This window comes from Carcharodon carcharias, chromosome 8, assembly GCF_017639515.1.
Source record: "Carcharodon carcharias isolate sCarCar2 chromosome 8, sCarCar2.pri, whole genome shotgun sequence".
Taxonomy (NCBI): Eukaryota; Metazoa; Chordata; class Chondrichthyes; order Lamniformes; family Lamnidae; genus Carcharodon; species Carcharodon carcharias.
This window is the reverse complement of record NC_054474.1, coordinates 37,683,088-37,704,515: the sequence shown is the minus strand read 5'-3', so window position 1 is coordinate 37,704,515 and position 21,428 is coordinate 37,683,088. Positions and strand designations below refer to the sequence as shown.

The 21,428-nt window shown below is 39.6% G+C and overlaps 1 protein-coding gene across 3 annotated transcripts in view; it reads right to left on the bottom strand.

Annotated features, from left to right (window-relative positions):
• The window catches only part of fnip1 (folliculin interacting protein 1), a 109,654-nt gene that overhangs the window by 11,478 nt on the left and 76,748 nt on the right, over window positions 1-21,428 (bottom strand). For all 3 annotated transcript variants that reach the window (XM_041193262.1, XM_041193265.1, XM_041193263.1), the window contains 7 exons: window positions 20,911-20,982; window positions 19,791-19,926; window positions 18,480-18,681; window positions 16,637-16,722; window positions 14,312-14,458; window positions 8,682-8,851; window positions 4,172-5,531 (listed from right to left, as the gene is read on the bottom strand). In XM_041193262.1, coding sequence (XP_041049196.1) covers window positions 4,172-5,531; window positions 8,682-8,851; window positions 14,312-14,458; window positions 16,637-16,722; window positions 18,480-18,681; window positions 19,791-19,926; window positions 20,911-20,982 — 2,173 coding nt within the window. The remainder of the gene's footprint in view (window positions 1-4,171; window positions 5,532-8,681; window positions 8,852-14,311; window positions 14,459-16,636; window positions 16,723-18,479; window positions 18,682-19,790; window positions 19,927-20,910; window positions 20,983-21,428) is intronic.

The window sequence follows — 21,428 nt, the reverse complement described above, 5'->3', positions numbered from 1 at the left end:
TAATGAATGGAAAGGAATTAGTAAAAAGAAAAGTATTGGAGAAATTAATGGGACTCAAAGCTGGTAAATCCCCTGGGCCTGACAATCTACATCCCAGGGTGTTGAAAGAGGTAGCTGTAGGGGTAGTGGATGCATTTTGTCATCTTCCAAAATTCTACAGGTTCTGGAATTCCTGCAGATTGGAATGCAGCAAAATGTAAACCTATTTGAGAGAAAAAACAGGGAACTACAGACATGTTAGCCTGACATCAACAGTAGGGAAAATGCTAGAATCTATTCTAAAGTATGTGATAACTGAGCACTTAGAAAATAATGATAGGATTGGACAGAGTCAACATGGATTTATAGAAGAGAATTTATGCTTGAAAAACTGTTGGGAGTTTTTTTTTTGAGGATGTAACTGTCAGAATAGGTAAGGGGGAACCAGTGGGAGTGGTGTATTTGGATTTTTAGAAGGCTTTCAGTAAGATCCCACACAAGAGGTTAGTTAACAAAATTAGAGCACATGGGATTTGAGGTAATATACTAGCATAGATTGATAATTAGTTAACAGACAGGAAGCGGAGTGGGAATAAACAGGTCATTCTCAGGATGGCAGGCTGTGACTAGTGGGGTACTGCAAGGATCAATGCTTGGGCCCCAGCTATTCACAGTCTGTACCAGTGAATGTGGGGACAAAATGTAATATTTCCAAGTTTGCTGATGACATAAAACTAGGTGGGAATGAGAGTTGTGAGGAGGATGCAAGGAGGCCTCAAGGGGACTTGGACAGGCTAAGTGAATGAGCAAGAACATGGCAGATGGAATATAATATGAATAAATGTGAAGTTATCCAATTTGGTAGAAAAAAGATATTTCTTAAATGGAGAGAGATCAGGATGTGATGATGTCCAAAGGGACCTAAGTGTCCTTGTTCAAGAGTCACTGAAAGCTAATATGCAGGTGCAGCAAATAATGAAAGGCAAATAGTATAAAAACAAAAAAACTGCGGATGCTGGAAATCCACAACAAAAACAGAATTACCTGGAAAAACTCAGCAGGTCTGGCAGCATCGGCGGAGAAGAAAAGAGTTGACGTTTCGAGTCCTCATGACCCTTCGACAGCACTGTTCTGTCGAAGGGTCATGAGGACTCGAAACGTCAACTCTTTTCTTCTCCGCCGATGCTGCCAGACCTGCTGAGTTTTTCCAGGTAATTCTGTTTTTGTTAAGGCAAATAGTATGTTGGCTTTAATATGAACATACGAAGTCGAGGAGGACGATGACAAAGATGAAGACGAGGAGGAGGAGGACGAAGATGACAATGACGAAGAACAAGGACGAAGGATGAGGGCGACATTTGGTCCCTCAAGTCAGCTCTGCCATTAAATAACATCATGGCTGATCTGATTGCAGCCTCAATTCCACATTCCCTTCCCAGAAGCCTTAGCTTTTTGATTAACAAGGCAGTCAATCTATCTCTGCCTTAAAAATATACAATGACTGCCTCATTGTAACAAATTGTAAGAGGATTGAGTACAGAAGTAAAGAAGTCTTGCTGAAATTGTATAGAGCTTTGGTCAGACTTCATCTGGAGTAGTATAACAAGTTTGGTCTCCTTACTCAAGGATATACTTGTCATTGATAGAGTGCAATGAAGATTGACCAGACTAAAGCCTAGGATGGCAGGGTTATCCTATGAGGAGGAATTGAGCAAACTGGGCATATGTTCTCTAGAGTTTAGAAGAATGAGAAGTGATCTCATTGAAACATACAAATTTCTCACAGGGCTCAAGAGAGTAGGTGCAAAAAGGATGGTTCTAGACTCCCCAGCCAGGGAAACAAAGGACACAATCTCAGAATAAGGATTAGGTCATTTAGGATGGAGATGAAGGAGGGATTTCTTCAGAGGGTGGTGAATCTTTTGAATTCTCAACCCCAGAGGGCTGTGAAGGATCAGTCATTGAGTGTTCAAGACAGAGATTTGATACACTTCTGGATATAAAAGACATAATGGGATATGGGGATGGTGCAGGAAAATGGCATTGAGATAGATGATCAACCATGATTTAGTTGAAAAGCAAAGCAGAATCGATGGGCCAAATGCCTACTCCTGTTCCTATTTCCTGTGTTCCTAAATTGGTTGGTCAGCCCATTGGGAAATGTTTTGCCAATATAAATAATCCACTTGGAGTTTTGAGCAGGCATCCAATAAGCATTTCTTTTCACAAAGTAAATGGAGTGCTGATAGTTTCCTATAAGCAGAGCACACTAGGACATTTTGTACTTCAAAATCACAGAAACACACAGAATAAGTGTTTCCCCATGAAAATGCAGCAAAATAAATCTGAGTACCATTTCTGTCCAAATTACATGACTTCAATAAAATTGCAAAAATCTGAGTTGGTCGTGGGAACTAGCACGCTACACTTGGCAACACAAATGGAAATGGGAAACTATAAACAGAAAATGTTAAAATTCTCTATTATGCAGAATATAGTTCGAGTTCAAAATGCTGAAATAACTTGTGTCCAACACGTTTATGAATTCTCCTCTACTTCAAGGCAATAAATCTCAAATTATAAGCTGGTGTTATTCTAAAATACTGCGTTGCTTAGCACACCTGGCAGTATTTGTGGAGAGAGAAACAAAGATTACATTACTGGTCTGTGACCTTTTATCAGAACAGGCAGTTCTGAAAGGTCACAGACTTGAAACATTAACTCTTTCTCTCTCCACAAGTGCTGCCAGACCTGCTGAGAATTTCCATTTGTTAGATTTCCAGCATCAGTAGTATTTTGGTTTTTGTGTTACTTAGCACCAATGGTAATCGTGATCTTTTTCTGCATCTCAACTAGTCTATTGCTGTTCTATGTTCAACTGCATCTGCATAAATTAACCTATTTCTGATACCTGCTGAAATAAAAGCCACAGAAATTGCAATTTAAATTGTGTGAGGATCATTCACAGGAGCCCGTCATTATTCTTTTGCTAAAAAGTGGAGTATATGAAATTGAACATCTCATTCAATAAGGAAAGCTCTTACGTCTGCACATCTTGATCTTGTTGTTGCCACGATGACACAATTTTTTGCTCATTATTTCAAACTGAACAGAATGCACTGATAGTGACCCATCGCATATCTATTCAATTTTTAGTGTTACAACATTTTACTGACAGAGCTCACTTCCAATGTCTGCATTTATAGCAAATGTTGTTAAGCTATACAGTGAACTTCCTTCATATTCAGGGAAGCTTCAAACTCAGAATTCCTTTTCTACTCTGATTAAGCAAATGTTTCTGTGCTGTATATTCTACATAAAAATTCAAGAATTATTTTGAATTAATTGCTGCACAACATTTCTAGCACTGGCAACAGCAGATTGCAGTAGCCTAACTAAAAAGAGATAGCCGTACTCCTTCCTAGAAGGGCACCTTGTTCAAATATAAAGGCACTGTGGAGAAATTGGGAAGCTAGTCCATACTTAAATAGGTTCTGTGCTCTGTCAACACTATGCAGTGGATCACTATTTCTCTGTCATTGTTGCTTCCTGTTCAGTTTGATACAAGCAAGCAGTAATTAAAACAAGATTTTGGATGAGAAATGTTTTTACACAACTTTATTTATATTTTATATTTAATGTGACCCTACTTTCTTCATCTCTCTAACTTTTGCTTTTTTCTTCTAATTTCTTCTCTTTACCTCCATCTTCTGAAGGCAATGAGCCAATTTGAGCATGGTCAACATGAGCATTTTCTGCCGTCTTTTCCCATGCTTCCATTCTTCATGCAGTAAGTTAAAAGAGTAAGCACTGACAGGCTATTAGACATTGTGAGGTATCATCAAGTTCAGTCATGAACTTACTGACTAGTGCAGCAGGCTTGAGGGGGCATATAGCCCACTCCTACTCTTATTTCTTATAACGTGGTCTGACTTTGCTCTTATCTGACATGCATATTCCAGCAGGGGAGTTACTGAACAGCAATCGGGAATGGCCTCCCTGGTCAGTTATCTCCTCCACCTCCTTTACCAATTTCAGATTCTCAGAATATCCTGAAGCAAAGACAGCTGAAGTCAAGGATTAAGAAATCTCACCGTCTACATGGCTCAGCATTGTCCATGTGCCATGTAACATGTATCCCTAAATTCACTACAAGATTTTCTTGTTCAACATAGAGATATTGTGTCCTTACCCTGGGAAAGGTAGCTCCATCTGTTCCAGCCAGTCATCCTGCTCTGTACTGTAGTAACTATGTCTAGACAACTCATGAGCTGCATCTTCATTCTCACTGTCACCCAAGGCACTATCTGAGCTCTCATTTCGAGGGATGTCCCATTCAACTCCAAAGGGTGCTTTTTTCTGAAGACGGTCTTCTTCCCCACAGGGGTCATTAATAGAGACCTTGTCTCTATAGTCCTGCTCAGCAGAACTGAGTACATGTGAATCTAAATCTATTCCATATGCCTTACAAGTGCACATGCAACTGTTCCCATTCAAGTCACGTTGCTGTTCATTGTCCCGAATACAAAGTCCTACTTTTGAAATATCTTGTTGCCCAACTTTCTGCTGACCCTCTTTAGGAAGATCATCGATGGTCTTTGTTTCTATTAAATTATCCTCAGTAAAATACTCATCAAAAAGGCTCATACTTCCTTCAAGTGTAGGATCCCATTTAGAATTGGATGAATTGGTTAATGAGTCCTTTATCCTGCTAGTTTTGCTTTGGTCCAGAGTTATGGGCAATACCTCATCTATCTGTGTTCTTTTGAGCTCCTCAATGCCCTTCTGTAGTGCCTCATTGACCTCATTTCTCTTGGCTTCGGTATCAGAGTCAGGGGACAGTGAGTAACCAATCTGAAATGTAACTTTTTCCATTGAATTGGGACTTTTCTGGAGTTGATTTGCACTACAGGGTACAGAAGTAGACAGCTGTTTATCAGGAGGCAGTTTCTCGATTATAGGCTCTATGATGAGGTTTTGGTCTACAACAGCAGATTTGACAGAAAGCACTGTTTCGGTTTTAGCTTCCTGAAGGTAATTTGTGCTTTCTTTGTATTGCTTGATGGTACCTTCTCCGCTGAGAGCTGCAAGATTTGTACTACAACTGCTTGGACTGCAATTGGCTTTCCAAAACTTCCTGTGACATCGTATGAATGCATCATTTGTTTCTTCCTGCCTAGTAATATCATGTTGCTCTTTAGCAGTATGAAGGGGACACTTCTCACTCCGATAGATACTCGCAGCACTGTCCCGTGAAAGAGAGTTTTGATTTTGCAAAATGGTTGGAAAAAGTGAACTTTTATTCCTGTGAAGCGTAACCACAACATATTCTGACTCTTCCACCTCTCCTTTCTCCAGGGATGTGGTCATTACTGACTCACTCACTTCAGCTTCACCATCTCCTTCTACCACCAGTTGGGTTTCCTGGAGCTCAGAGCATCGAATGAAGTATGTGAGGAAATGAAGCAGCCGCTGAACCAATTCCTGTCGTTTACCAATCAGCACGGTCCGGGCTAATCTTACCGGAGAACCTATTGCACCATGTAGATCGACTATCAGAGAAAAAAATAATTAAAATCAGAAAAATATTTTTGACATGAAGTTATTTTGGTGGAGTGGGTGGGATGGCAATAGCTGAGAGAGGGGAGATGTTTTGTTCGAGGTAAACAAACTTCAATGCTTACAAACAGAGCTCTTTTTACTTTTAGCACAAGGCCCTTAGGTTTACCGTGACCAGATGCATTATTGGAAACAAAGCAACTTTACTCTTTCAGCCTGTTTTTAAATATCCCCACTACACCACTGTGAATTTTCCATTTCCCATCATGGTCTCCAGTCCAGTAGAGCTCAAACAGATTGAATAATAGTACCATATTATGGACAGCTTTGCTCTATGGACGCAAAGCAATGAAGCACACAATTAACCAAACCTATTTTACAGGGGCTTATTACAAGCAGAGATTTCATCCAAGTCTGACCTACTTGAAAACTAAGTCCCAGAAGCAGAAGAAAGTTTATGCTCATTGCAATGCCTTCCTCTTCAATTCTATTAAAATATCTTTAAGGTTCATTTGTGTTTTGGGGTTACAACACCAAGCTATCAGGCATTTAAAAAAAAAATAAAATTACGGTTAGTTTCTATTCAGGGCACACTTGTGTATAATAGTGCATATACAACAATTAATTCAGATCAGAACTGAGACCAACAGCAAAACAGTATCCATATGTAGACAGCTTAATCTTTTGGTCAATGATCAAAACCAGAACCATATAAATAATGACCTAATTTAGTTAACATTCCACGAGTTATAATGGGAATCTTCTTTCAATGGCAAGGGCTTCACAATTAAGAAGCATTAAATCAATAAATTTTAGCAATTATAGTGAGACATTAGATATTATTCACTAGCTCATGATCGACCTAAGGCGTTATTAAATTGAATAACTAAAGGTGTTTTATGTTTCCTTGATTATGGCTGAATGATGAGCAATTCACTCAAATTGACATCTTTCATCAAGCGGAGAGAAGGAAATGCACAGCCACTCGGATCATAGAACTGGAGAAGTAGCCAGCCACACCTAAGTTTTAACAACTTCTGTTCCTAATCGTATACTTGACTTTTTTTTTAAATTAAAAAAAAAATGGGATAGGGTTTCTGGTCTAGGAATATTCAGAAAATTGCACCCAAAATCTGCTTGGAATTGCACTGGTTAGAATGTACATTCAGCTTTCTACTAAAATACATTTGCATAGTCATAACCGTAAAACCTTCCACAAACCAGTGCAATCAGGCAGTGTAATAGAGCAAAATTATTATTTTTGTCTTTCCATTAAAATGTATCCCTTGCTATAATTAAAGGCAGTATACTGGTACGGTTTTATTAATACCCCTGGAAACAAGTTTGTCAGCAAAATTGTGCATTAAGTGTGTCCAGTCCTCCACTTGTGAGTAAGCTGATTTAAAAATCACTGAAAATAACTTTAAAAACTGAACCATTTAATTGTTTCATTGGTATAATCAGTTTCTTAGTAAATTAAATTATTATATACATGAAAAAGTTTTTAAAATTTGCTCACTAGTGCCAATGTATCTAAGAAAATGAACACAATTTGAAGAAACTTCCTGAATCAGTGTAATCGATAGAATCTTACAATTTTAACTGGGGTCATTGCTGGTTTTTCTAAACGGGGTTTGATTTGGGCAAATTAAGATCGTTAGAAATAGCAGGAGAAGGATGCCAGACCCCTCTTGCATGCTCCACCATTCAATAAGATCTTAGCTGATCTTTGACCTCAACTTCGCTTCCCCACCCTATTCCATTTCCCTGATTTCTTTAGCACCCAACAATCTTAATGATTTTATTCTTGAGTATACTAAACAACTGAGCATCCATAGACCTCTGGGGTAGAGAATTCAAAAGATCCACAATCCTCAGCAAAGACATTTCTCATCCTAGTCTGAAATGGCCAACCATGTCTAACCTTTAAATTTTTTTTAAAGTGCGTGACCGATTTGTTTAAGTGCATCGGCATTAACTGGTAACTTAAAGGGGCTGACTTGTTCACAGTCTGTGTGGGTTGCTGCATGGCTACATAATTTGGAGGGAACACTGTCCTTAACCTCTTACCCTGAGAGTGCTAGTGTCTCCAGCTAAAGGGAAGAGCCTCAACATCTACACTGTCGAGCCTTCTAATAATTTAATGTCTTTCAATGCGATCACCTCTCATTCTTCTAAATTCCAGAGAATTTAAGCCCGTTCTACTTGATCTGTCCTTATACGACAACCCTCTCTCAGGAATCAATCTAGTGAAGCTTTGTTGCACCACCTCCAAGACAAGTATATCCTTCTTTCAGTCAGGAGATCTAAACAGTACAGTAGGTGGGGTCTTGCCAAGCCAAAGATAAATGCTGTAAGACTTCATATCTGTGATCTTTCAACTTGTCTGTATTAAAGGCTAGCATACCATTTATCTTCCAAATTGGTTCCTGTATGTGCATGTTTATATTTCTGTGATTCGTGTATAAGTACATCCAGATGGCCCTATATAACATTTACTAGCCTCCTACTACTAGTTTTAAAAAAATTCTGCTTTTCCATTGTTCCATCAAAATAGGAAATTTCACAATTCCCCACATTATACATCATTTGCCACTTGCTTGACCAATCACTTAACCTATATTTCTTTGCAGGCTCTGTGCTCCTCAGTTTACTTTCCCACCTAAATTTGTATCATCAGCAAAGTTGGATGGATATGTTACACTCAGCCCCCCATCCAAGTTATTGACATAGACTAAGTAGCCGAGGCCCCAGCGCTGATCCTTGCAGAACCCAATATTTTGAACGGACAGTGAAAACATGAGCACAAGTAGTTTTGGTGTTAACTCACACTTAAATTCCCTAATCTCTTGCAGTTCTGGAAATTTTGCATCATACTGCAACATTTGTTTGCCACATTACAACCCCTTACCTACACTATAACAGTCACTGCACTTCAAAAAGTACTTAAATTGACTGTGCAGTGCTTTCAAATATCCTGTGGTTGTGAAAGGTACTATATCAATGTAATATTTCTTTATTTCATAAAAGTATTTCTTTACTGTGCCAAATTAATTGGCGAAACTAAATGTAAACTCAACCCCAATCTCTCCATATCACTCAAGGATGCTAAATTTGCACACATACTTTAGAGTAGGACTTACCTAACTGGGCCCATAGGGGGTTATAAGGGTTTGACTTTGATAGCATATCCACGCTTTGAGAGGAATGTTTTTCCAAGAAAATCTTAATAGGTGGTTGACCATTTGGCATTACTGTTGGGACCCAGGCAAGATGATTTGTGAGGACAGCAGTAATCAGGGCTGGCAGAAACCTGGTTAAAAACAACATCAACATTGAGCAATTCACATTCATCAATTCTACTTTCAAATGAAATTTGCACATTAAACAGCAAGTGCAATTTTTTTTATCTTGGAGCAAAGAGGAACAGCATTCCTGAGATACAAATGATGGCATTACAGCAGTGGAATAGAGGAAGTTCAAACCCCAATTTGCCAAGCTCTCTATTTCACTCTAGGGCACTCTATAGTCTCAAGAATTCCTACAAATACTTAAACACTACCTAGCAAGCCACAACTCAAAACTGCAATAAGAAAATCTATAATAAAATTGAATGGACCACCTGATATCAACCAAGGCAATGGATTCAGACAAGACAAAGCCACACCCAGCCTAGTCAATCATATCTGTGGATTTGTGCCAGAATTAGGAAAGTTGCCCAACAGACTAGTGCCCGACATAGTCGTACTCACAGAAATCACACCTTTCAGCCAACGTCTCAATCTTCCAAAACCATCTCTAGCTAGGTCCTGTTTCACTGCCAAGACAGACCCACCAGAGGTGACAATGACAGTGATATACAGCTGGCAGGGAGTGGCCATGATATTCCTCCCCATTGACTCCAAACCCCATTAAGTCTCATGACATCAGGTAAAACTGGCAAGGAAACCTCCTACTAATTAACACCTAGCCCCTATCCTAGTAGTAGGATAAAATCAGTACTCATCTATGTTGAGCACCACCTGGGGGAAGCACTGAGGGTGGCAAGGGCTCAATGTACTCTGGGTGGGAAAATTCAATATCTAACATCAAGAGTGGCTCGGATGCACCACTACTGACTGAGCCCTGAAGGCCATATCTGCCAGACTGGCCCTGTGTCAGATGGCGATAACACCAGGAGGGAAAAACCTCCTTGGCCTTATCCTCACCAATCTACCTGTCGCAGATGCATCCGTCCAAGATAGCATTGGTAGGAGTGACTATCGCAGGGTCCTTGTGAATATAAAGTCCCACCTTCACATTGAGGGTACTTTCCATTGCATTGTGACACTGCCTTTGTGCTAAATGGGACAAATTTAGAACATACCTAGCAATTCAAAACTGGGCATCCATGAGGTGGCGTCAGCAGCAGCATTTTATTCAACCATAATCTATAAACTCGTGGCCTGGAATATTCCTCACTCCGTTACTAGCAAGCCAGGGGATCAACCTTTTGCTCAATGGGGACTGTAGAAGAGCATGCTGGAAGCAGTAGCAGGCATACCTAAAAACGAGCTGCCAACGTTGTGAAGCTACAATACAGGACTACGTGCATGCTAAAACGCAGAAAGCAGCATGCTATAGACAGAGCTAAGCTATCCACAACCGCAGATCAAATCAAAGTTCTGAAGTCCTGCCGCATCTAAATCTTGAATGGTGACGAACAATTGAAACAATTAACAGGAATCATCACACCTCCTTTAACATCCTCATTCTCAATGATGGCCGAATCCAGTATGTGAATGCAAAGACAAGGCTGAAGCATTTGCAACAATCTTCAGCCAAAACTGCCAAGTGAATGATCCACCTTGGCCATCCTGATGTCCCCAGTATCACAGATGCCAATCATTTACATAGAGTCATTTAAGGCACAGAGACAGCCATTTGGCTCATTGAGTCCAGGCAATTTGGTTCACTCCACATGCTTTCAGCCATTTGATATCACTGGTTACAGTAAAAGACATCAACCCTGACAACATCCCAGTGGTAGTACTGAAAATATATTTCAGAATTAGCTGTGCCTCTAGCCAAGCTGTCCCAGTACAGCTACAATACTGGATCAACCTGACAAAGTGGATAAATGCCCAGGTATGCCCTGTCCATTAAAAGCAGGACAAATCCAAACTAGCCAATTACCGTCCCATCAGTACATACGAGCATAAGAACATAGGACTTAGGAGCAGGAGTGAGCCATTTGGACCAACTAACCTGCTCCATCATTCAATATGACCATGGCTGATCCGGTTGTGGTCTCAACTCCACCTTCCTGTCTACCCCCCATAACCTTAGGCCCCCTTGTCTATCAAAAATCTAATTCAGCCTTGAGTAAATTCAATGACCCAAATTCCACTGCCTTCTGGGGAAGAGAGTTCCACAGACTAATGATCCTCTGCAAGAAAGAATTTATCCTCATCTCTGTCTTAAAAGTAGGACTTCTTATTCTTAAACAATGCCCCCTAGTTCTAGTCTCCACCACTAGAGGAAACATCCTCCCGGCATCCACCCCATCAATTCCCCCCGGATCTTGTGTGTTTCACTAAGATCATCTCATCCTTCTAAACTCCAGTGGACACAGGTCTAACCTATTCAACCTTTCTTCATAAGATAAGCCCTTCATCCCAGGAAGGAGTGAGTCTACACTCAAATCACCAGCAAAGTGATGGAAAGGGTTGTCGACAGTACTATCAATCAGCACTTAACTTGATGCTCAGATTGGGTTCTGCAGGTCTATTTAGCTCCAGACCTAATTACAGCCTTGGTCCAAATATAGAAAAGAGAATTCAATTCCAGGGGTGAGGTGACAGTGACTGCTTTTGACGTCAAGGAAGGATTTGACCAACTATGGCATCATGGTGGCATAGCAAAATTGAAATCAATGGGAATCAGGAGAGAACTCTCCACTAGCTGGAGTCATACCTCGCACAAAGGAAAATAGCTGTGGTTCTTGGAGGTTAATCATTTCAAGCCCTGGACATCGTTGCTGAGTTCCTCAAGGTAGTGGGATCTTCAGCTGCCTTATCAATGATCTTCCCTCCAACATAAGATCAGGCACAGGAACATTTGCTGATGATTGCAGCGCTCAGTTCCACGCAACTTCTCAGAGATTGAAACAATCCATGCCCACTTGCAGCAAGATCTGAACTTAGATTTGGGCTCAAAATTGCAAGTAAGATTTATACCAGACAGTTGTCAGGCAATGACCATCTCCGACAAGACAGAGTCTAACAATCACCCCTTGACATTCAATGGCATAACCATTGTTGAATCCCACATCACTGACATTCTTACAGTTACTATGGATCAGAAACATAACTGTCAGCCACATAAATATTGCAGCTATAAGAATGGGTCACGAGTGACTCACCTCCTGACTTCCAAAACCTTTTCACAATTTGTAATGCACATGTCAGGAATGTGATGAATGCTCTTCATCTGCCTGGAAAAGTGCAGCTCCAAGACACTCAAGAAACTTAACAGGAGGACAAAGCTGCCTGTCTGAGTGACCCCATTTGTCACCAGTGCACAGTAGCCGCAGTGTTTACTATCTAAAAGTTGCAGCAACTCTCGAAAGGCTTCTTCAATAGCAACTCTCAAACTTGTGACCTCTACCAAGGAAAAGGGCAGCAAGTGCATTGGATCACTGCCACCTCCAAATTCCCTTCCAACTCACACACCATTATGAGTTGGAATGTATTGGTGTACCTTCGTCACTGGGTCAAAATCTTGGAACTGCCTCCCTAACAGAACTGTGGGAGTACCTTCACCACACGGACTGCAGTGGCTGAAGAACGGCACTCACCATCACCTCCTCAAGGGCAATTAGGGATGGACAGCAAATAATGACCTTGCCAGTGACACCCATATCACATGAATGAATAAAATTTCTGCGCCTGAAAGACAGGGTCAGCCATACAGATTTAATTGCATGATCAAGAAAGAAATTTTAATTCTTGCACAGTAACAGTAAATCACCAAATACAGAAATGAAATTTTTGGGATCGTCAGCATGTAACGTAGACGTTCACCCAGTTGAACATGAATCCAATGACTTTGCGGACCACCCAGGATCCAATCATGCATTGTGGTTTGAAAACCAATGCTCAAAGGAGCCACTCCCACATGAAGTCCATGCGCTCACCAACAAAGTGGAAGACTTCTACCCTGGGTTGTTGGATACCACATTGATTATCTCGAAAACAGGTCACTCATCCAGGTGCAGGAAATTAAGTTCTTCCGCCCTTTCACCCAAAAGGTGAAAAGGGGGCAGAGGTGGATAGAAAAGAGAGGAAGAGTGGAATTGTGGCCATAATTAAGTTAGCAAAAAATCAATTGTTACCCAGCATAATAAAGCAAAGAGAATAATTATTCACATCTGTGTATTACAAAGTTGCATTTCTAGACATAGATAATAAATACAAGATTAAAATAAATCCTTATCTATCTCAGAATTGTTACATCACAGTAGCCATTCAGCCCATTTCTGCACTGGCTCTCTGAACGAGCAATCCATTTAGTGCCATTCTCCCATCTTCTCCCCGTAACCCTGCACAGTCTTCTTTCCAGATAACAGTCTAACTCCCTTTTGAATACTTCAATTGAACCTGCCTCCACCATACTATCAGGCAGTGCAATCCATTTGCTTCATGGGAAAATTTTTTCTTGTCATTTTTGCATCTTTTACCAATTATTTTAAATCTGTGCCCTATCTTTCATGATCCTTTCATGAGTGAGAACAGTTTCTCCCCATCTACACTTTTCAGACCACTCATGATTTTGAATACTTCTATCAAATCTCCTCTCAACCTTCTCCTTTCCGGAGGGGGCGGGGGGAAAGAGTCTGAAATATTCCAATCTATCTTCTTAAAGTACCTCATCCCTGGAACCATTCTCGTGGATTCTACATGGCGAGTTCCCAAACCCAGCTGGCTCCAAGGAATCTGAGGCACTTTCATGGAAAGAAGTGAAGTGAAAATTAAAATGTATGGTTTTCCTCCTTTTGCCTCCTTACGATCAGGTTAAAAGTAGCAAGAAAAGGGGCCAAGTACAAGGGTGTTTCTAACTCCTCTGTCAGCAAACACTGTATAAAAAGCAGAACACCTATGGGGAGTGAGTTTAAGAACAATATAATGTCATTCTCTTTTGAATTCAGAAGAGAATATTTAAGGTTTTTACTTTCCCTCTCATGAATTTTCCCATTTCATTCTTTGGTTAAAAAAGGGAAAACAAGCAAGTGATTTTAGTTTTTAGGCCTTTGCAAATGCAATTCTATACTCCACCACTGGATGGTGCACAAGGGGCATCAGACTCCATTTTTGCCTATGCCTATTGAGAATTATCTGGCCTCCACTTTGTGCCTCCTCCATTATAAGACAAAGTGCAATACTGTAGCCTTTGCACATTATTGTATAACACATACAAATAAAGCATTTGTTATTTTGAAATCAAAATTGAAGTTTCCTGCAAGCAACTAAATATTAACAAATCAAATGTCAGAGAGAAGAAAATTTGACCAAAATATTTAAGAAGCAGTTGAAACCAATAATCTATTAACTGCTTCACATCTTCCCTGCAAACACCACATATAACAACTGAAATAAAAATGCTGGAAATACGCAGCAAGTCAGCCAGCTTCTGTGGAGAAAGAAACAGTTTACGTTTCAGGCCTATGATCTTTCACCAGTACATATTTACTCTTCTCCGTCCCAGCTTATGAAAAATCCTCTCAATACTCAACTGGTTCTTTGATGTTTGTTCCATAAGTAAAGCAAACTCCTTCATAAACTGTTGGCATAGAAAGTTTTTTTCAGGTGTTCCCGACATCATGGTTAACCATACAGGCTCCGTAATCCTTGGCATTGTGTAAAGATTATGTATCGCAGTCCTAATTTTGGGAAGGAGAGGGGGAGTGGGAAGAGAGAAAGAGGGAAAAAAAAATCAAGTTTTTTGGGCACAACAATTTTTCTTTAGAAAGTAGAAATTGTGCCAATGGAATAATATTACTTTTTCTCATATTAGCTATTAATCAGAAAACAAAGACAAAAAGGAAAAAAAAATCAGCCTCTTTGCTCCCTTCTGCTTTAGTTGGGTCGGCATCACAAGCTAATATCCATATTCCATCAACATTTATATGGGCGGCGCTGGCGAAACCAGACATAACCTGCTGAAATTGTTGTGCTAATGAGAACTTTTAAATGCAAATAATCTAAAGATGGGTCTTGAAGACTTATGATGGGTCTGTGACAGTTTCCTTTGGCAGCTTATTCCATCGTGGAACACCCCTGGAGTCACTTAACGTGAGCGGTTCCTGAACAATATCTTCTAAAATTACTTAAGTATACAACATATTAGAAGCATTTGTTGTGCTCAGAAAGCTGATTATATTTCATAGCAAGCAACATGCAACCTGCTATTCTTAACAGTCCCTGGCATAAGCTGCAACTGATACACGTTCCCCTGACAGTTATCAAATTCCACTGGCAGTGGGCCAGTAGACATGTGACTGGTAGAATGGAAAGCTGGATCTCAAACATTTTAAGTCTTCCATCCAAAAAAACCTCACTGGAAAAAAAAAATCAGCCCAGCTGCTGCAATTCAAGTTGTTTCAAAATGAAATATATGTAATAAATTTCTCCTGTTGACAAACATAATAACATAACAGCATTACAGGAAGTGAAAAAATCTTCCACTTAAATATAAATCCCTTTGCTCCAGTAGCTCGCCCAGATGCCAAAGCTCAGTATCTGAATGAAGACCCAGACATTAATTTTTTTAATGCAGCCCATACAGAATTCACAGAAATCCTTCCAGTTAAAAAGCTCGTTGGGAGTTGTAAAGAACTGCAGCAATACATTTCTGGCAATGCTATTTATAGACAAAGTAATAACAGACGTGGGATCTCAGTAGGCTGTGACAGTGGTAAGGTAACCTCTGACTGAAGGACAAAACCCTGAACAAGACCTCAACCAAAGTGTCTGTCCTTAGTTAACATAGACAGATACTTAAACACCCAAATCAGAGCTGTTTAAGGAGATTCCATTGAAGGTGCATGTGTGCTATGTGGTAGATACTGTGAAGAATTTTTCAGAAGCAGCCATTGGCTATAGCATGTTCACTTTTCCTGTAGCTGCTGAGTTATTAAATCCCAATAATTACAAACTTAAGGACTCTGTTCATAGTTGACCTGTAGCCATTAAATCCACCTTGATTTAGCTTTTATGGGAGACTTTAAGAAAACTCTTTCTGCTTTGCATTTACTTTGTGACTGAATCCAGCAGTACTATCAACCATCCCACAAAATTAGCTATCCTCAGTTGAATAAATAGTGCATTACATATATAGTACAAAAAGGATATGCTTCACCCCAGACTACTCTGAAACATCAACACCTACAGAATGACAGTAACAAAATCCTGACAGCAGCTTACTTGTTGAATATCTTGGGTTGCACATCATATGCAACCCAAGGCACAGGTGAAGGGGCAGAGCGCAAAGAGCAAGAGGGAACATTAACATCAAATGAACAAAACATGGCTGTTTTATAGCTTAGAAATTCTTTGAAAAAAGTGCTTGTATAGTATCTTTATCTGAGTCAGTTTACCAACATCTATGAGGCCAAACATCAGAATTTATCATTATGGCTTTCACAATTTACAATTTGCATTTTATCCATATGACAACTTTTTTGGTGGATTACTCTTGATTAAATAAACAAGATACCAGGTGTGGGCTATCATGCCTACACTATAAACATTATGTGGGATATTTCACCATCACAGATTGTTTTGGCCACATGCCAAAATAACTCACTGGCCTGGTGAGTAACCATGACATACCATCCCAATATACTGCCATTAGATGAGTAAGCAGATGTGAAATTTGCTAAAACAAGAGGTTAAAGGTCACAGAAGAGGGTGATCAGGATTCAAAAATTAATGTTTTCAGCATTACCAGGCATTTTACAACCAATTATGTGCGCCTAACAATCTGCAAGCTTTTCTTAAACAACAAAAAGCTTAATAAGACACATTTTCACTGCATATAAACATATCAAAATATTCACCTGAATTCATTTAAAGCATCTACAATTCTACTGTAACCCAGGACACGTTGGTTTGTCTCAGAAATTCTATTTCTCATTTTCATAGCCTAAAAAGAAGAATACAAAACTGTGTTCAGTAGGTGTGCCCAAACATGCTAAATTCCTACTCAAATGTGTCGGGAAGGTTATGGCTTTATTCACGATTGCAAAGTTCCAGAAAAGCCTACTTACATGGTTTTCAAATTAGAGATTTATGCAGTTCTTGAAGAAGGCAAGGGAACACATGTCCAAATCTTGGATTTTAACCAGATCTAAGGTCTGCGAAAGCGTAAGATGTTACGTAACAAAAGTGACTACATTTAGTTCATTGGTTGTGAAGCTTCTTAGGAATTTGAGACATGGCAAAGGATAAATGCCAAGCTCTTCCTTTAAGCTGAGACAGACTCAGCGTCGCTTGCTCTAAGATTTCAGAAATGTGTTGGAATACATCATTAGGATGATCTGGGAATGTGCTTCAGCCATTTCCGTGAAAAACTGTGGGGCTAATTTTGGTGGGTAATATTTTGTCAGCGGACTTAGCAAGGCATTAAGTTCACTACTTCAGCCTGGATACTTCAGGGGCATAATGAGAAGTGGCAAAGGACAATTTTGACTTATATTGATTGGCATTGGAGAAAGACACACACAATGCAAATTAATTTTGGATAAAGACGTGCAATGGATTTGAAGCCAAAGGGAAAAGAAAGTAGTTGAGAAGAAAAAGGGCACTTGCCTTTCAAATACCATGGAAAGAGCCAGGCAAGTACAGCTTTTAGCCAAAGGCACTTGCACCTAGACAGATGTTGCAAGCCAGGTCTTTTTGGAGTTATGTTGGTTCTGAGTTGAAATGCCTGACGGAAATTAGAAGTCTGCTACAAAATTGACAATTCGACATCTGAACTAGCATATTAACTGTCCACCAAGGCATTCTTGATAGACTAGTCAGCCCGGCTAATGGGAACTGGATGAGATAAATCTGTCACTGAAGACTAGAGTTCATCCCACTTTACCTCAGATAACCCTGCAAGCCAATTCACGATTTGGTAGGGCAGTCCTGCAGGAAGCTTTTCAGTGCTATGTTCGAATGGTAGACACGCATAGACAGGGTAAACAAAAACACAACCTTTGCAGATTTATCAGTAGCTGACAATGGTAATAAACCTCTGTGTATGGTAACAGCTGGCTGACTAAAATAATTTTTAAATCCAAGAACGGAGTGGGAAAGTAACAATATTAGCAAAGCTCATATACTTGCCTACTCCGCTCCAATACGTCCGAGATTCTTTACACAGCGAGAGCTGAATTCAGCTGTTTCAGGCAGACATTAGTTGCTTCTCATTCCACATGGAGGGATAGTCAATCTGACTGCTCACCTGCATTGGCTAGCAGCCAGTTCCAAAGCAAGACTGGCTGAGACATTAGAGTATAATGTCTGACTGTTCTCAACAGGGGTATAATGTGCAACAAAGCAGATCTAGAAGTGTGGGAACAGTGTAAACTGTGATTTATAACCCTCCCTTCCCACCCACACCACCTTCATCTCACTAGGCATTTTTTAAAGGATTGAACTATAAAAGGAAATAGCTTTCACTAGAGCACAGATACATTCCAATACAAAGCCACACATTTTACACTTGGAATTTTTTTGCCAATAATAAAAAAGGCTTTCTTTGTCACAGATGTACATACTAAAAAAAAAATCTCAGCATCTTAGCTATTACGGAGGCAACTTAACCAGCAAGTGGCACTCGGTCAGAAATGACTCAGACAAAACCATACCATACGGCATCACTTCCCAAGTAGCAGAAGGAGGAAGCGTGAGTACCTGCTCAATAGCAAACTTCAGTCTGTTGACGTGACTCTCAAAGAGTGGAAAATGAGCAAAGAAGAATTCATGAAACTTGTTATTCTCTTCTTCATCTAGCGACAGTGAAAATATAATGCCAATAGCAATCTTCTTTTTTCGAACAATGGAGGGATTCGAACTGCAGCTTTCATCAGACATATTAAAGCTCTCCTCTACTGACCTGAAAGACCAGAAAAACTTCTGTGAGCACAATAGCTAACAGATGCATGTATTGTATACAAAAAATCTTCAATGAATACTAACTTGAAGTGAAACATGGCTACACAGAAGAACTTAACTTAGTGAAATCTTTGGTGGCAAAAAGCAGGACAAGTGCTTTAAGACAGTAGCTGGCGCTGCCAGGATTGCTATTCCAGTTAAAGCATTAGTTTTTCTGCCAAGGGAAATCACCACTTTAGCTGGTGTGCAGGAAGGCACAGGAAAATGTAGATGATAGGCAAGCAGAATCCATAACATCTGGCTTCAAAACTGAAAATCAGCAGCTTCATAGGTGGTCAGCTGCCTTGATCAGGGATGGTGTATAGAATGTGACTCAGGAAAGAGTCAGGTGGGGTAAAAGGGAAAACAAAAAAATACAATGGATAAAGGGAGATTATTCCAAATAATCTCCTGCTCCCCACAAATTAATCAAAATAATCCTCTGTGACGTACAATAATGATCAACAGTACAATTCAATGCGGCATTTTCACTTTTAAACACCAAGACCAGGATTTATCCAGCTTTGCAGCATTTATTGAATGGGTGGAAGATCACAGGCTGGCTGGCAGGATGAGAAGTACAAAATCTTGACCTACGTTTGAATAATCTCAGTGGTGAGATTCAGTGGTCGAGCCACACCTGTCAGTAATAGTTCCCAACTCCACCTCCTCCAATGAAGTAACCGCAATTAACATAAAAGGTTCTGAAGAAGCGTCATACAGACTCAAAACGTTAACTGTGTTTCTCTCTCCAAGATGCTGCCAGACCTGCTGAGTTTTTCTATCATTTTCTATTTTTATTTCAGAATTTCAGCATCTGCAGTATTTTGCTCATCAGGCAGGAAACAAGAGGAGAAACTCTTCAAAGAATCTATGCTGTAGCATGGGGTGAAAATTCATTGGCTCAATTGGAGATCATTGGGTGTGATATGATGGTGGCTTTTGAGTTTCAGCATATTGGGTGGTGGAGGGGGCAAGACATACAATTTTGTGAAATGTCACTCAATACCTGCACATATAATATGCTGGAAGACAAGTTTTGCTTTTTTGTTTGAACAATTTTGGACTTACCATCTGGGAAAAACTCCATTTTCAAGACTAGTATTCTGACTGCGGCGCCAACGACGATGATAGCTGCTTGCACAACTATTTGGAAGCGAGGAGCTTGGTGAAGGGAATGGAGTGATAAGCAGGCTGCTCAAGGAAGCTGTAGACATTATCAGAAGAAATTTGTGAATTATCTGACAGCTGCTCATATAACTGAATTAAAAAGACAGCTTTGGTCATTTTAATTCACTGATACAACATGTAAAATATCACTATTCACTATTATAGTTACTCCAAAGAGTAAGCCTTTATAAAAAACAAGAATTCAACAACATAACAAGCTTGCTTCAAAATTAGAAAATTGTACTTATAAAATTAACTTATTGGCATTATTAAATTGGTACTATTACACAAATAAAAAAAGTCAGTCAAGTTGACCTACATGACCTGAAATGCAGAACTTTAATTTTGCACAGCGATTGTGTCATTTTATTAGACTTCTCTGAACTGATTCTGGACAATACATGGCACACCTGTGGCTTCAGATAGCCAGTTTACAGTAGTGATGGCTGTGTCCCCAAAGAAGTGGCCTAGTTACAACGTTTAATCTCAATAAAAGCAGTCATCTTGGAAATGTCAAATTACATTAAAACTCTATGGGATAGACATACATTTGCAGCACTGACACTGTTCAAAGCAAAAAAGAAAATTCTGTGGAATTTTTTTTCTCTTAAAATCAATAATAGTCAAGTACTTTAGGGCTCAAAAGGCTTTCTGCATTTTATAGGAAGCCATTTAAATTCGTTTGGGCTACATTTTAAATATTACAGCTAAATCAAGAACACAACTTTCCCATGTCACAAAGTGAAGGATGATTTGTCTGGAACTTGTGCGCTCAACAGAATACATTGTACTCATGGTTAACTTTCAATAACCAGTTGCTCAAATTATATTAGAATTTATTTTTGCTTATGTAGCAGCTATGAAAATTAATTGTGACAAGTGCTTTGAGACATTTCAATGTAATGAGGAGCTATATAAATGCAATTATGTAAAACACTTAAGGCTTGCTTCAGGTTGACAACCATAAGAATTCAATACAAATTATACAATCCAAGTAACTAGTGATGTATTCAATTCTCACCAGATCGTGTTATTCCACTGTCTCGATCTTCATTGATTCCTCTGCTGGGCATGTCCATTGGGGTGCTGTGAACTATAAATATTAGGAGAATGTGAGAATTTGCCCTCTAAACATGTTAACCAGGTCATGATGCAAATAAAATATCAATTTGTGGAACAGGGCAAGCCACTAACTACCACATAATCATACAGTGCCGAGCAGCATACATGCTGGAATCACTACGAAGGATCATGTGCGTGAGCATGCAATTTATCAGCCAACAACAACAATGGAATTTCCAATATTGTTAAATAACCACCACCACTACAATCGAAACAGAGTTGAACTAAATCAAGTTCAGTTATTTTGATAATTTGAGATGACAGAGTTGATAGCTTAAATGGACTGTCACTTGGCAAATTAACAGGCTAATTATGCTTTTGGTTACAAGAATTTTATAAAGCATAATAAAGATAAATCAATAATGACATTGTGCTAACTCCAAGGTTGAAATGCAATCTTCCCTGCTGGATTCCCCA